The following is a 13,160-nucleotide window of genomic DNA, read 5'->3' on the forward strand; positions in this document are numbered from 1 at the left end:
CCCATCCACCAGTGTAAGTTCGTCATAGGAAGAAATGGACTGCTAATCTTTACAACAATATAATATAATATTCTCTATTATAGATACAGTGGTAGAAACGCGTAAAATATGCTGCGCCACTTATCCCCATGTCATTCCAAACCCGTAAAAACTCATCTTCGGAACACAATTTAATATATTTTGGATGAAAACCTGCAGGCTTGAGACTGTCCCATAGACTGGCAAGTAAATAACAGTGTCAAGGTCCATAAAATGTATGAAAGTCGTCGTCAGAATAGTCCATCTGCCATCAGAAGTGCAATCTGGGTTACAGTATATGAAGCAGCAGGAAACTTTTTGTAAGCGAAGAAAACAAAATTAACGACTTGATTCAATAATTCCTTTCTCAACGGTCTCCTCTGTCTCTCAAAATCACTGTATGCTGTGTGTCACCCACGCCACAAAGATGCACAGTTTCTACGTGTATTTAGCTTTGATTTGAAATAAAACAGCACATCCTTGTGTACATGATTTCTGCCTGCATCGGCTATGGGGATGAAGACGACAGCTCCCTTTATTCCACCCTCAGTCACGGCTGCATCAAACTACGTAACCTGTTCTTTGTTTATTTTGAATACGCACCCTTTAGTGTTAGAAAAATTACATATTGTGCCTTTAAAGGAGTAGTAGGTTCTAATAGTAGTACTAATAAGTACTAGTAGGTTCTAATTAGTACTAATACTCTAATAACAATATTACCTCAAGTTCGCTCTGTAGAACTGGAAGTCCATAAAGTCCTCTTTTGCCCAGCCATGACTTGCTCCACAGATTTCATCTTAGTTTTTTCGTTTTTTTATTATCAAGGCATGTAATTAATGAATTAATGCTAGATATTGCTTTTGTTTGCTAGCTACCATTATAGCGAGGGAATGCGGGTCATAAACTAACCAAGTCTTCTTGTGTACGTCATACAGTCTGATATTATGACAACTGAGAAATTACAGTGTGAAATGGGGATCATGTTCGTATAGTGTGATAAGCAACAATCGCAAAGGCCTTTCGCACAGTATGAGCCCAGCTTTAGACATCATGACTTACGATGAACAAATAATAATAATAATAACAGCTTGCCAATTTATGTTATTTCACTTGTACATTGCTATATTTTAATGCATCATTTTTCTTTTCCAATTTGTCTTTCTGTTCTGCTCCCCAGAGCGTTTTTCTCCTCAATTATGATCATGTGACTGTGTCTATGACAGCAATGTGTCAAAGGGTGAGCAGTTGATATGTACTGTTCATAACTCATTTAAATTTCTAAAAACAGTTGAATAAAAATGTTTCATTACATTATTTTTTAACCATAAGCATTATAAATAAATTAATGTTTGATTTTGGTCAAATTGCTTTTTTTAATTGTAATTTGGAATCAGTAACAAAATAATTTAATAATTACTCAAAAAAACGGTTATATCTGATTCTGTTGCATAGAAATGAATAAAATTTACTGATATATAATATTAATATTGTGTAACTTAATAAAAGTGTGGTTATTTTGTCTTGTGTTTCGCAGCATCAATAAAATTATTTATTAGACATTTTTAAAGTCTTACAAAAGTAGGCTACTTTAAACTTTTTAATAAAATGAAAAATAATTATTACAAAGCATTTTCAGTCTCAGTTTTGGGCCAAGTGCATCCAGAATTATCTGTTTCAGCCCTGAATTTTCATTTCTAAGCATTACTTCTCCCAGTATACGCACTTGTGGACTATATGCACTAATGGATGTTGTTCATGTCAAATAAACTCCCGCAGACATGTTGTTATTCCATTTTTTTTTTCAAAAGTGTGCTTAACTGCTTAGAAGCAGATCTTTTAGAAGTGGTGAACACCTCACTTCTTTCTGGGACATTTCCAAACTCCTTAAAAACTGCAGTTGTTAAGCCCCTCCTGAAAAGGAGCAATCTTGATAACACCATTTTGAGCAATTTTAGACCAATATCTAATCTTCCTTTTTATAAGCAAAATTATAGAAAAGGTAGTTTTTAATCAGTTAAACAAAGACTTAAACTCAAATGGATACCTGGACAATTTTCAATCTGGTTTTCGACCGCATCACAGCACAGAGACAGCACTCATTAAGATAATAAATGATATTCGCTTAAATTGTGACTCTGGCAAAATATCGGTGCTGGTATTGCTAGATCTCAGTGCTGCGTTTGACACTGTCGATCATAACATACTACTACAGAGACTGGAAAACTGGGTCGGGCTTTACTCAAATTGTTCAGGTCATACTCAGAAGGGAGAGGCTATTATGTGAGTATAGAGCATAAGTCTAAGTGGATGTCCATGACATGCGGAGTCCCACAAGGGTCAATTCTTGCACCGCTCTTGTTTAGCCTGTATATGCTCCCACTAAGTCAAATAATGAGAAAGAACCAAATTGCCTATCACAGCTATGATAATGATACCCAGATTTACCTAGCCTTATCTCCAAATGACTACAGCCCCATTGACTCCCTATGCCAATGCATTGATGAAATTAATAGTTGGATATGCCAGAACTTTCTTCAGTTAAACAAGGAAAAAACTGAAGTCATTGCATTTGGAAACAAAGATGAAGTGTTCAAGGTGAATGCATACCTTGACTCTAGGGGTCATACAACTAAAAATCAAGTCAGGAATCTTGGGGTGATTCTGGACACAGACCTTAGTTTCAGTAGTCATGTCAAAGCAGTAACTTAATCAGCATACTATCATCTAAAAAACATCACAAGAATTAGATGTTTTGTTTCAAGTCAAGACTTGGAGAAACTAGTTCATGCCTTCATCACCAGGATGGTGGACTACTGTAATGGGCTCCTCACCGGCCTTCCCAAAAAGACCATTAGACAGCTGCAGCTCATCCAGAACGCTGCTGCCAGGATTCTTACTAGAACCAGAAAATCTGACCATATCACACCAGTCCTTAGGTCCTTACACTGGCTTCCAGTTACATTTAGGATTGATTTTAAAGTACTTTAACTCATGTATAAGTCAATAAATGACCTAGGACCGAAATATATTTCAGATATGCTCACTGAATATAAGCCTAACAGAGCACTCAGATCACTAGGATCGAGTCAGTTAGAAATACCAAGGGTTCACACAAAACAAGGGGAGTCCGGCTTTAGTTACTATGCCACCCGCAGTTGGAATCAGCTTCCAGAAGAGATCAGATGTGCTAAAACACTAGTCACATTTAAATCTAAACTCAAAACCCATCTGTTTAGTTGTGCATTTATTGAATGAGCACTGTGCTATGTCCGAACTGATTGCACTATATTTTCACTGTTTTTTTAGGGCTCAAGCCCGAAGGGGCGAAGAGCCCTATTGTTCTTCTAAGGATTATTCTTCTTCTTATTATTATTTTTTTTATTTTTTATTAAACCTTCCGGGGGTTTTTGGAGGCCTTAACATGCTCAAAAACTCTTGAAAATTGGCACACACATTGGAATCTGCGGCCATCAGGACGCCACAGAGACTGGGACCCGGGCGTGGCACAGGGACTCTACAGCACCCCCTGGAACACAGTCAGAAATCTTGAACCATAGGGGATTTTTGATATCTCGAACGGTTTGCCCGTGGCGAGGCGTTGAAATTATGGCGAGAAATGAGAAACAGGAAATGTCTAATAACATCCACATACATTTCCTGAATTTTATCAAACTTCATTGGTTTGTTCGTTGTATGATACTGATCGTATATATGTGACTATTAAGAGTCAACATTATAGCTCCACCAACTGGCAGCAGGAAGTGTGCCATTTTCCAAATGCTTTGAATTCAGCATCTTATTTTTACTCTATTTACTTAAAACTTCATCAGAATAATGACAAAACACGGCCGATGTAAATCTGTTGTGGGGATATTGATATCTGATATAGTGTTGCCATGGCAACGTGTCAAACTTGAATGTTCTGTTATGGTGAGTTTGAGGCAGACAACAAGCTCAGATTTACATAAAACTCAAAACACATATCAGTATTAGTGATAGCTAGACAATGGCAAAAGCTTTTAAAAGGGCGTGAAGGAGGCACTATATAGCGCCACCTTTTGTCAAAAGTGGGGGGGTTAGTTTTAGCCACAGACACCAAACTTGGTACATAAATTGATCTTTTCAAGACGGACAACTTTCTAATTCACAGTCATCAGCTACGACCAACAGGAAGTCGGCTATTTTGATTTGAATATTTAAATTGAGCTCTGATTTAATGCATACTCCTCACAGGGGAAGTACACTATACACACCAAACTTTGTCTACATGAAGAAAAACCATTGAGGAACTTAAATTGCGAACGGATTTTGGTTAGCTTGAACGGTTTTGTCGTGGTGAATTTTTGAAATGACAGTAAAAAGGGAAACATTAATTGTCTTGTATGTTTAAATTGCAGCTTCCAAACACTTCAAAGCATTTTTTTTATACAAAGATCAAATCATTCTGAGGAAATATGCATAGTTTCACGACTTTACAACACTGTATGGATAAAAGAAAATTAAAAAACTGTCAGACTTCTCAACTGACATGATCTCACTCTGGCCACCCTGTCTGTGTGAGGGAAGGGAGGGGGAGAGGGAGGGGGAGTGTGAGGGGGTTGGTGACTGTGACAGTGTGTGTGGACTGTAGGGAGGGGCTGTCTGGCAGAGAGAGAGACAGAGAGACCTAATCATCCCTTTAATAATCAGGAAAAAAAAAATCTGTATTTTAAATTGTTATTGTTTTTGTTGTTGCTAATGGTGGTGTTTTTTCCTTTCATTACAGGTTAAGAAATCTCTTAGGCCTTATCCTTTTCTGACAGTTTTAGGGATTTAAAAACATCCTAAGAACCCTAATTTGTGCTGCAAATAATAATTTCAAACTCATTTGATACTGACCTATGACAACCTGTGACGTGACATGACATTTATTAATCTCATGGATGTAACAGTAAAACTCTTCAACTGACAGATAAAGCTGCAATGCAAGCAAAACTATTTCACAAATGCTTATAGGTCATTAAAATCATTACAAAACACTAATACATTATTTAAGGATTTGGTAACACTGTAAAATAATGTCTAATTTGTTAACATTATGCAGTATAACATAGTATGCAGTCTTCGTAGGGCACCAACTCCCAGAGGGGGCACCATCCCAGTTGCTCAAAAAAAAAAAAAAAAACATGCGTCATTCTCCCATCCGCGCTCGCGACCGCTCACACCTCATGTTTGCGGCTGAATGTTCGTAATTGATGGATGGACATCTATGCCTGGGTATAGGACATCAGCAATCCGGCACAGAGAAAAGAAAACTAAAGAAAATAAAACAGGCATAAAGTTGTCTTGACATTGGACTTTCTAGAGTCTCAAATTTAGGGCCGGTCTCTAAAGTTACATGTGATATTGTTATACACTTTTCTAACGTCAGTAGCATTTGAAGAGAATGACTTACAGTCATAAAAACAACTGTAATTGTTCATCTAGGTGACAGCTATAATGCACAATTAAATTGAATGTTTGATATTTATTACAACAAACTGTAAGTCATATGTAAATTATGCAACTTTTTCACATGGGCTCAAATGCAAATTTGAAGCTCAATAGCATTTGAGAAGAAAGACTTGCAGTCACAAAGCAATTGTAATGTGTTCATATAGGTGTCAGCTACAATGCACACCTTATACATTTTTTATAAATATTAAAATAAAGTGTTACTAAAGTTATATATATTGTTCTGTGTATGTGATTTCAAAGTCTAGATTGGTCGGATTAACCCTTTAACTGCCGCATCCCTTAAAACTGATTGTCAGAGGGTTACTGTAAATGCTTATGCCCGCTGGGCACAGTTATCCTGATGCCACCGGGGTGGCGTTGCACTGATGGCTTGAGCCCGACATCGCTGCTTGCAGCTATATTTTTTATTTATTTTTTTTATTTATTTTTTTAATGTAAAATCATTTTCTAACTGTTTTAAATTCATTTTAAATGAGTAAATTTTTAAATAATTTAAAAAGTTTTAAAATTGCTTGTTTTATTCTTGTTATTATTTTTCTTCATTATTATTTTAATTTCTTTTATGTAAAGCACTTTGAATTACCATTGTGTACGAAATGTGCTATATAAATAAACTTGCCTTGCCTTGCCTTAAAACATCTATGATAATGATACCCAGATTTACCTAGCCTTATCTCCAAATGACTACAGCCCCATTGACTCCCTCTGCCAATGCATTGATAAAATTAATAGTTGGATGTGCCAGAACTTTCTTCAGTTAAACTGAGTTTTATCATAAAGGCTTAGCCTTCCCCTGGCCACGGTTACTTGAAAAAACTGGCCACTTAATTGGACAAAAATGCCCCTGCACAAACAAATATAATATATTACGTCTGTTGCTAACAAAATGAATATGAATAGACAGTGTCGATTGCGGCATTAAATTAAGATCTGCTCATGTTATCTTAATGTTTTTACAGTGTTGCGCATTTTAACCAATCACACACAATTCTGTTGAGTTTAAGAATGCAATGGCAAAACAGAAGCATTCAGATGAGTCCTCGCTGAAACTCCTCAGTTTTGTTGAGTGTGTGCACGTTCACTGACTGAATTCTGGACTATTGCGAAATCCCTCATCATAAACAACAAAACGCAGATGAATGTACAAAGAGATTCATTTGTACAGTTTATACAGCTTTAGTGATTATAACAGATAGTTTTTTTTTTTTTTTAGAGTGCTTAAACTCGCGATAGATCAATGAAAATGATACTGAGTTTGTTATGGGAAGTCAAACAACCCAAAAGTAATACGAAACAGAGTGGTATTAAGGAGTTTGTGCAACTCAATAACTTGAATTCATTAAGGTCTCGTCATTATGTTACATTCAGGGAAGAACACAAACTTCTGAGGAGCAGTATGAAGAGTAATGTTCATGCTGTGCTGTCCGTTCAGTGGCGCTAGCAAACATGTCTTCCCTGCACTATCTAGTTTGTTGTGCGGCTATGTCAGGTCCGTGTGGTGCGATCTTGTCCCACTTTCTGTGTGTCTGGCTTCCCACAGTCTGTCCAGATCAAGTAAGCGTGTGCTGTGAATGTTGTACAACAATTCAGAGGCTATTAAAGGCTGCTGGCAATCTTCGCAGGTTAAGTTGAGAAGGATCTTCTCTCAATTCATGATGCTGTCATTGCTCAGGCACTTGCACCTCACCGGTATGCCAGTTTTGTTTTTTTCATATCGTGTGAGGAATTCAAACCAGTTTACTGTTTGAACCAGAATATCAACCAGCACTACACCTGACTGACATTTCTTAACCATTCTCTAAACCACACTGAAAAAAAAAAAAAACAATTCCATAGACACCAACAAAAACTAAAACATAACCCAGACTCTAAGCTCAGTCATGCCAAGATACACACACACAGCATGTTTCCACAACTCACAGAAAAGCAGCCTGAACATGTTTAGCTCCCGTCTTTTACTGGTCAGTCTAAAGCTAGAGAAGGATGTTCACTGTTACAAATGTGTTCATATTTGCACCTTTAAATGTTTACATGATGAGGATGTAAATGAACTGAACATGCAAAGCAGCCCAGCACACAAAAAGCTTCCGACTTGACCACTATGTTTACCAGGCTAAACATAGATTCAGTACAGTCCTTCAGTAGAGAGAAAGGTAATTACTGTGAAAACTCCTTTTAGGAATATTTTTTTAAGTTTGTTGATTTTTCATTCTTTGGAACACATGATTCTGGTTGGTTAGTCACTACAACCAGTGGTAAAGTATTTCTGTATCACTAACCACTATATTTATTTGGTAAGCAGCCATGTACTGTAATATGCAAGTTCATATACAGTAAAAAAAAAAAAAAAAAAAACAACCATGAGTTTTATAAGGGAAGATTTTGAATTATTATTATTATTATAAATATATTGGATAGATTGAATAAGACCTCAATGTGAAGGGGGCTTATATCAACCTGAGGCAGTTTTTTTTATAAGACCCTTCCATTTTAAGGGTCTGATTGCCATGTTTGGTTTATTTTCCAATAACCAATGACTGACTGTACATTACAAAGTACAAACAAATAATCTCCGTCCTTAGCACAGCAGCAAATGTACAATATACAAACTTTAAAAAAAATCACACACTTAAAATAATAAGTTTAAAAATAAAAGTAATGGCCATGTGTCCAAATTAACTCGAAATTAAAATGCTTGGAAAGATTTTTTACAGGGGAAATTGTATTTGAACTTTTACCATCATGAGCTACTCATCCACATTTATCCAAATACCTGCCCAGGGACGGCATCATTGTAACATTGCTGTTTCTGTGCTCATCCTCTCTTATATGAAGTTGTCACCACAATTTTATAGAAACAGTAGCTGTAGTAAGCATGGCATCTAGGCTGGAAACTATTATTTGCATGGTGACTTTTGCATGACTACCAAAATCATCTGTACTCAGAGGATAAATAGGTTTGCTCCTTACAGCTCAGGCAATATATAATTAACGATTGATCAGGAGAAGACTTGTAAATATAGTGAGATAAACTCAAGGCATCAGCCCTTTAATGATGTCCCTATGAAGTGTGATTGACAGCAGTCAGCCACGGCCATTCTCATCCCTTCTCCTGAGCTCGATGTGCCCGGGTATTTTCCATTAACAGTGATTCAGCTGTGCATAGGACACACTTAGGCAGCTGCTTTTGATATATGAAAACGAGGGAGCGAGGTAATTTCCCAATCTGGCTGTGCTTACCCTTGAGACGGTGAGGTCTGTCATGAGCTGCTCGAAGGCCCGCGTCTCCTCCGCCTGTTTCTGGTTGTGCAGCGCGATCTTCTCGCTGAACTTCCGCGGGTTGGAGCCACTCGAGCCCGGGGATCCAGACATGGTTGGGCCGCAGAGTTTCGAGATCAACTTCGCAGGGAACTGACGGTTGAATGTTGTCGATAGAGAAGTCAAATGTGTTTAATTTGTCCTTCCATGTCTGAAAAGCGTGTAAGAGTGCAGTCCAGACGCTTTAGAGAGGTTTGACGATGTGGCTTTAATGACATGAGCTTTGCCACCATTAATGAGCTGGAAAACGCGATGAAACCGTATTATTAACAACTTAACGAACTTAATTCAGTTTAAGTGCAAAGTAACGATGATATATAGGAATTCCAACGCCAATATTTGTATAAATGCGATGAGCCGAATTTGCTAAAAGTTTGTCAGGAAACTGGACATCGCTAACGTTAACGTTAAACATTCAAGCGTTTATCACCGTTTTGTTTGGCATCAGTAAACTAGCTCTTGTTTTGTATCGTGGGGGGGAATATATAGAAAAAAAACGTGTAATACTGTGCAACGCCAAACAGAAAAGCTTAAATATTTCACTTGGATTTAAGAAACAAGTTGAGAAACGTTAACGACTCGAGCTAGCGAGCTAAATACTTTAGATTCTGACGAAAACGTTATATTTTTGTTATTGCGCATAAATATGTAAGTGTCTACCATTATTTATTAATTAAGATAGAAATTTGGTGATATAACCGCCTAAATGTGTGTAATTGATTGCTACTGCTCGGTCAGGTAACGTTAACGTTAGAGGATAAAGTCAGCCGTGACAGCTAAGCAGCTAATGAGCGATATGACACAATCAAAATATCACAATCGATTAATCACAAACGAACTATAAATGACAACAAACAGTCGGTCGACTCTTTAAACTGCCCACTTGTATTGTAAAGTCGATCAATCTTATTTCTCACAACCCTGAACTTAGTTTTGTTAGATTTCAACAAGTGGTCTCGCCAATGTAAGCCTCATTACGCATTCAAAACTCATATAAACCGGTAACTTAAGCGCGACAGCAACTCGCAGCAAGGTAACGAATCAAACTCGGCATCAGACACTCACTTAATGTCCTGCGGCAGGACAACCACCGGCCAGTGATCGACCTGCTGTTGTCACACGAGTCTGAGAAAATGTTTAGATGTTACTGGTTCGTGAAATGCAGTGGTGAAATCTGATCGTGTAGTCCGCGCGTACTCCTTTGGACTCTCTTCTCCGTGTCCATCCTCTAGATCCACCTGAACTGTGATGCACCGATTCGTGACTCCACGGCAAACATTTGTTTTGTCAACTCCGATCCCTCACTCCGAGTAAAAACAAGCCGAGCAAAAAAATAATAAATACACAAGCCTGCCCCAAACCTGTATACCATTTTTTAAAGTTGTGGCCACAAGGAGGCAGCGGCGTTCCCTTAAAGGGATACACAGCACAGTTATTAATGTTAAAAGTGAGCTCAAAAATCGTATAAGAAATAGAAATGAAAACTTCTGCTCCACATTTCCTCAATATTAGATTAAAAACTTGTCTTGAAATTGTGAATAATGACCACATCTATCTCTCTGTCTGTCTGTCTCTCTGGCTATCTGTCTGTCGATCTGTCTGTCTGGCTATCTATCTATCTCTCTCTCTCTCTCTCTCTCTCTCTCTCCCTCTGTCTGTCTGGCTGGATATCTATCTGTCTGTCAATCTGTCTGTCTGTCTGTCTATCTGTCTGTCTGTCTGTCGATCTGTCTGTCTTTCTCTCTATGTTTGTCTGTCTGTCTGTCTGGCTATCTGTCGATCTGTCTTTCGATCTGTCTGTCTGGCTGGCTGGCTGGCTGTCTGTCGATCTGTCTGTCTTTCTCTCTGTCTGTCTGTCTGTCTGGCTATCTGTCGATCTGTCTTTCGATCTGTCTGTCTGTCTGTCTGTCTGTCGATCTGTCTGTCTTTCTCTCTATGTCTGTCTGTCTGTCTGTCTGTCTGTCTGTCTATCTGTCGATCTGGCTGTCTGGCTATCTGTCGATCTGTCTTTCGATCTGGCTGTCTGGCTGTCTGTCTGTCTGTCGATCTGTCTGTCTTTCTCTCTATGTCTGTATGTCTGTCTGTCTGGCTATCTGTCGATCTGTCTTTCGATCTGTCTGTCTGGCTGGCTGGCTGGCTGTCTGTCGATCTGTCTGTCTTTCTCTCTGTCTGTCTGTCTGTCTGGCTATCTGTCGATCTGTCTTTCGATCTGTCTGTCTGTCTGTCTGTCTGTCGATCTGTCTGTCTTTCTCTCTATGTCTGTCTGTCTGTCTGTCTGTCTGTCTGTCTATCTGTCGATCTGGCTGTCTGGCTATCTGTCGATCTGTCTTTCGATCTGTCTGTCTGTCTGTCTGTCGATCTGGCTGGCTGGCTGTCTGTCGATCTGTCTGTCTGGCTGTCTATCTGTCTATCTGTCTGTCTGGCTGGCTGGCTGTCGATCTATCTGTCTGTCTTTCGATCTGTCTGTTGATCTGTCTGGCTGTCTGTCAATCTGTCTCTCTGGCTATCTATCTGTCTGTCTGTCGATCTGCCTATCGATCTGTCTGTCTGTGTCCGGCTGTCTATCTGTCTCTCAGCCTGGCGGTCTATCTGGCTGTCTGTCTATTTTAAATTGTACTAATATTTTAATATTATTTTAATATTATTTTTAATATTATTTATTCCACAGTATTTCAGTTTTTTTGAATATTTATCAAAACATTACAAGTTCTGAACATTAGTGTGTGTGTATACTAGGGGGCCATTGAATGCTTGAATCTGATTGGCTGACAAATGTTCTAAGGTGTGCGGTTATTTTCAGGCAAACACAGGCTGTTAAATTATTAGAAAATTAATGCACCCCCGGGGTGTCGTGGCCACATCACCACCTCGCAGTTTCAATTCAACGGCCCGGGGTCAATTATTCCTTACATATACATATATAGTTAAAATGACAAATAGGTGGCCTGTGTGATAATTATAGGAATAAATTAGCTTAGAAACTGAAAAGATCTATAATTTATTTCTTAGTAACTAAAACCCACAGCTTCACTATTAGTAGAGAGACGCTGCCAGGTTAATTCACATACACAGTTATATTACGTATTCTTTAATGTGCTACTTTATCTGGATATGATTTAGAATGAGCAGAAATCTGTGAGAAATATAACGACCCAAAGACAAAAGAACTGATAAAAATGAGCAGTGGGCAAAAAGTGGCCAGTGCTGTGTCATACAGTATGCTATAGCTGTGCTCAAGGTGTTCGAGTCTCAGCTCAAGGTTCAGGCTTATTTTTTGTTCATCAATGATGTCATCTTTGACCTGTGATCTGTGACCTGTCGACTAGACTTTCATCACATAAATGTCTACTTTAAAAAATCTGAAGTCATTCAAACCCTATTTTATATATATATATATATATACCCACACACACACACACACACAGTCTACTGTTCAAAACTTGGGGGTCAATAAGATTTTTTAAATGCTGTGGTATATATTCAGTTTTCTTATTCCACACCCTACTACAAAAAGTAAGCATCAACCAGCAAGAACAGCTCTACTACACGTTCGATGCTGCTTAACTAAATCAGATTCTATATTAAAGGGTTAGTTCACCCAATCATCAAAATTATGTCATTAAAGGTCCCGTTTTACGCGTTTTTTTGTAGCTTTGATTGTGTTTACAATGTGCAATATAACATGTGTTCATGTTTCGCGTGTAAAAAAACAGTATTTTTCACACAATTCACCTATCTGTATACTGCTGTTTTCACTGTCACAAAAACGGGCTGATGACTTCCTTGTTCTATGAAGCCTCTCCTTCAGAAATACGTGACGAGTTCTGATTGGGCCAGCGGTTCCTGTGTAGTGATTCGACAGCAGCCGAGAGCAGGCTGCCCTCCTGGTAACACGATTGGGCTAGAACGCACGTGCTGGAGATGTATTTATAATCACAGGAGCGTTTTTACTGACGAGATGCGCATGAAAATTGCATTTGTTTTTTTGCACAGCCCTAACATCTAGTTAACAAAGCTAAACGGCGTTTCCCTTTGTGTAATAAGTAACAGAAACTGTTAAACGCACCAACTTAAATAGTAAAATACACTTACCAGTTGTGGTCCATAAACAACGCCTTCTCCAGACAAAGAGGGAACTGCTCCATCTTTCAAGAATAATCTTTGTGCAAATCCGGCATTAAACTGATTGAGATTGAGAAAGTTGTCCTCAGCAAGCTTTCCTCAGCAAAATGTGCTGCACATAGTTTTACATGTGGATTATAATTTTCGGGAACCGAGTTAAACATAAATTGTAACCATTAATCTCAAAGTACAGCGTTCCTGGGAAG

General features: G+C 38.3%; 1 protein-coding gene across 7 annotated transcripts in view; it reads right to left on the reverse strand.

Moving 5' to 3' along the window:
* The window catches only part of LOC113051357 (CREB-regulated transcription coactivator 3-like), a 42,727-nt gene extending 32,449 nt beyond the window's left edge, over positions 1–10,278 (reverse strand). For 2 of the 7 annotated variants that reach the window (XM_026215028.1, XM_026215024.1), the window contains exon 1: positions 8,755–10,276. In XM_026215028.1, the coding sequence (XP_026070813.1) occupies positions 8,755–8,886 (132 nt within the window). In that variant the 5' untranslated portion in view covers positions 8,887–10,276. Of the gene's footprint in view, positions 1–8,754 lie in introns of all 7 variants that reach the window. The other 5 variants (XM_026215023.1, XM_026215022.1, XM_026215025.1 and 2 more) reach the window with 5 other exon arrangements.
* Between the last annotated feature and the right edge of the window lie 2,882 nt (positions 10,279–13,160).

This window comes from Carassius auratus, chromosome 32, assembly GCF_003368295.1.
Source record: "Carassius auratus strain Wakin chromosome 32, ASM336829v1, whole genome shotgun sequence".
NCBI classification, from domain to species: domain Eukaryota; kingdom Metazoa; phylum Chordata; class Actinopteri; order Cypriniformes; family Cyprinidae; genus Carassius; species Carassius auratus.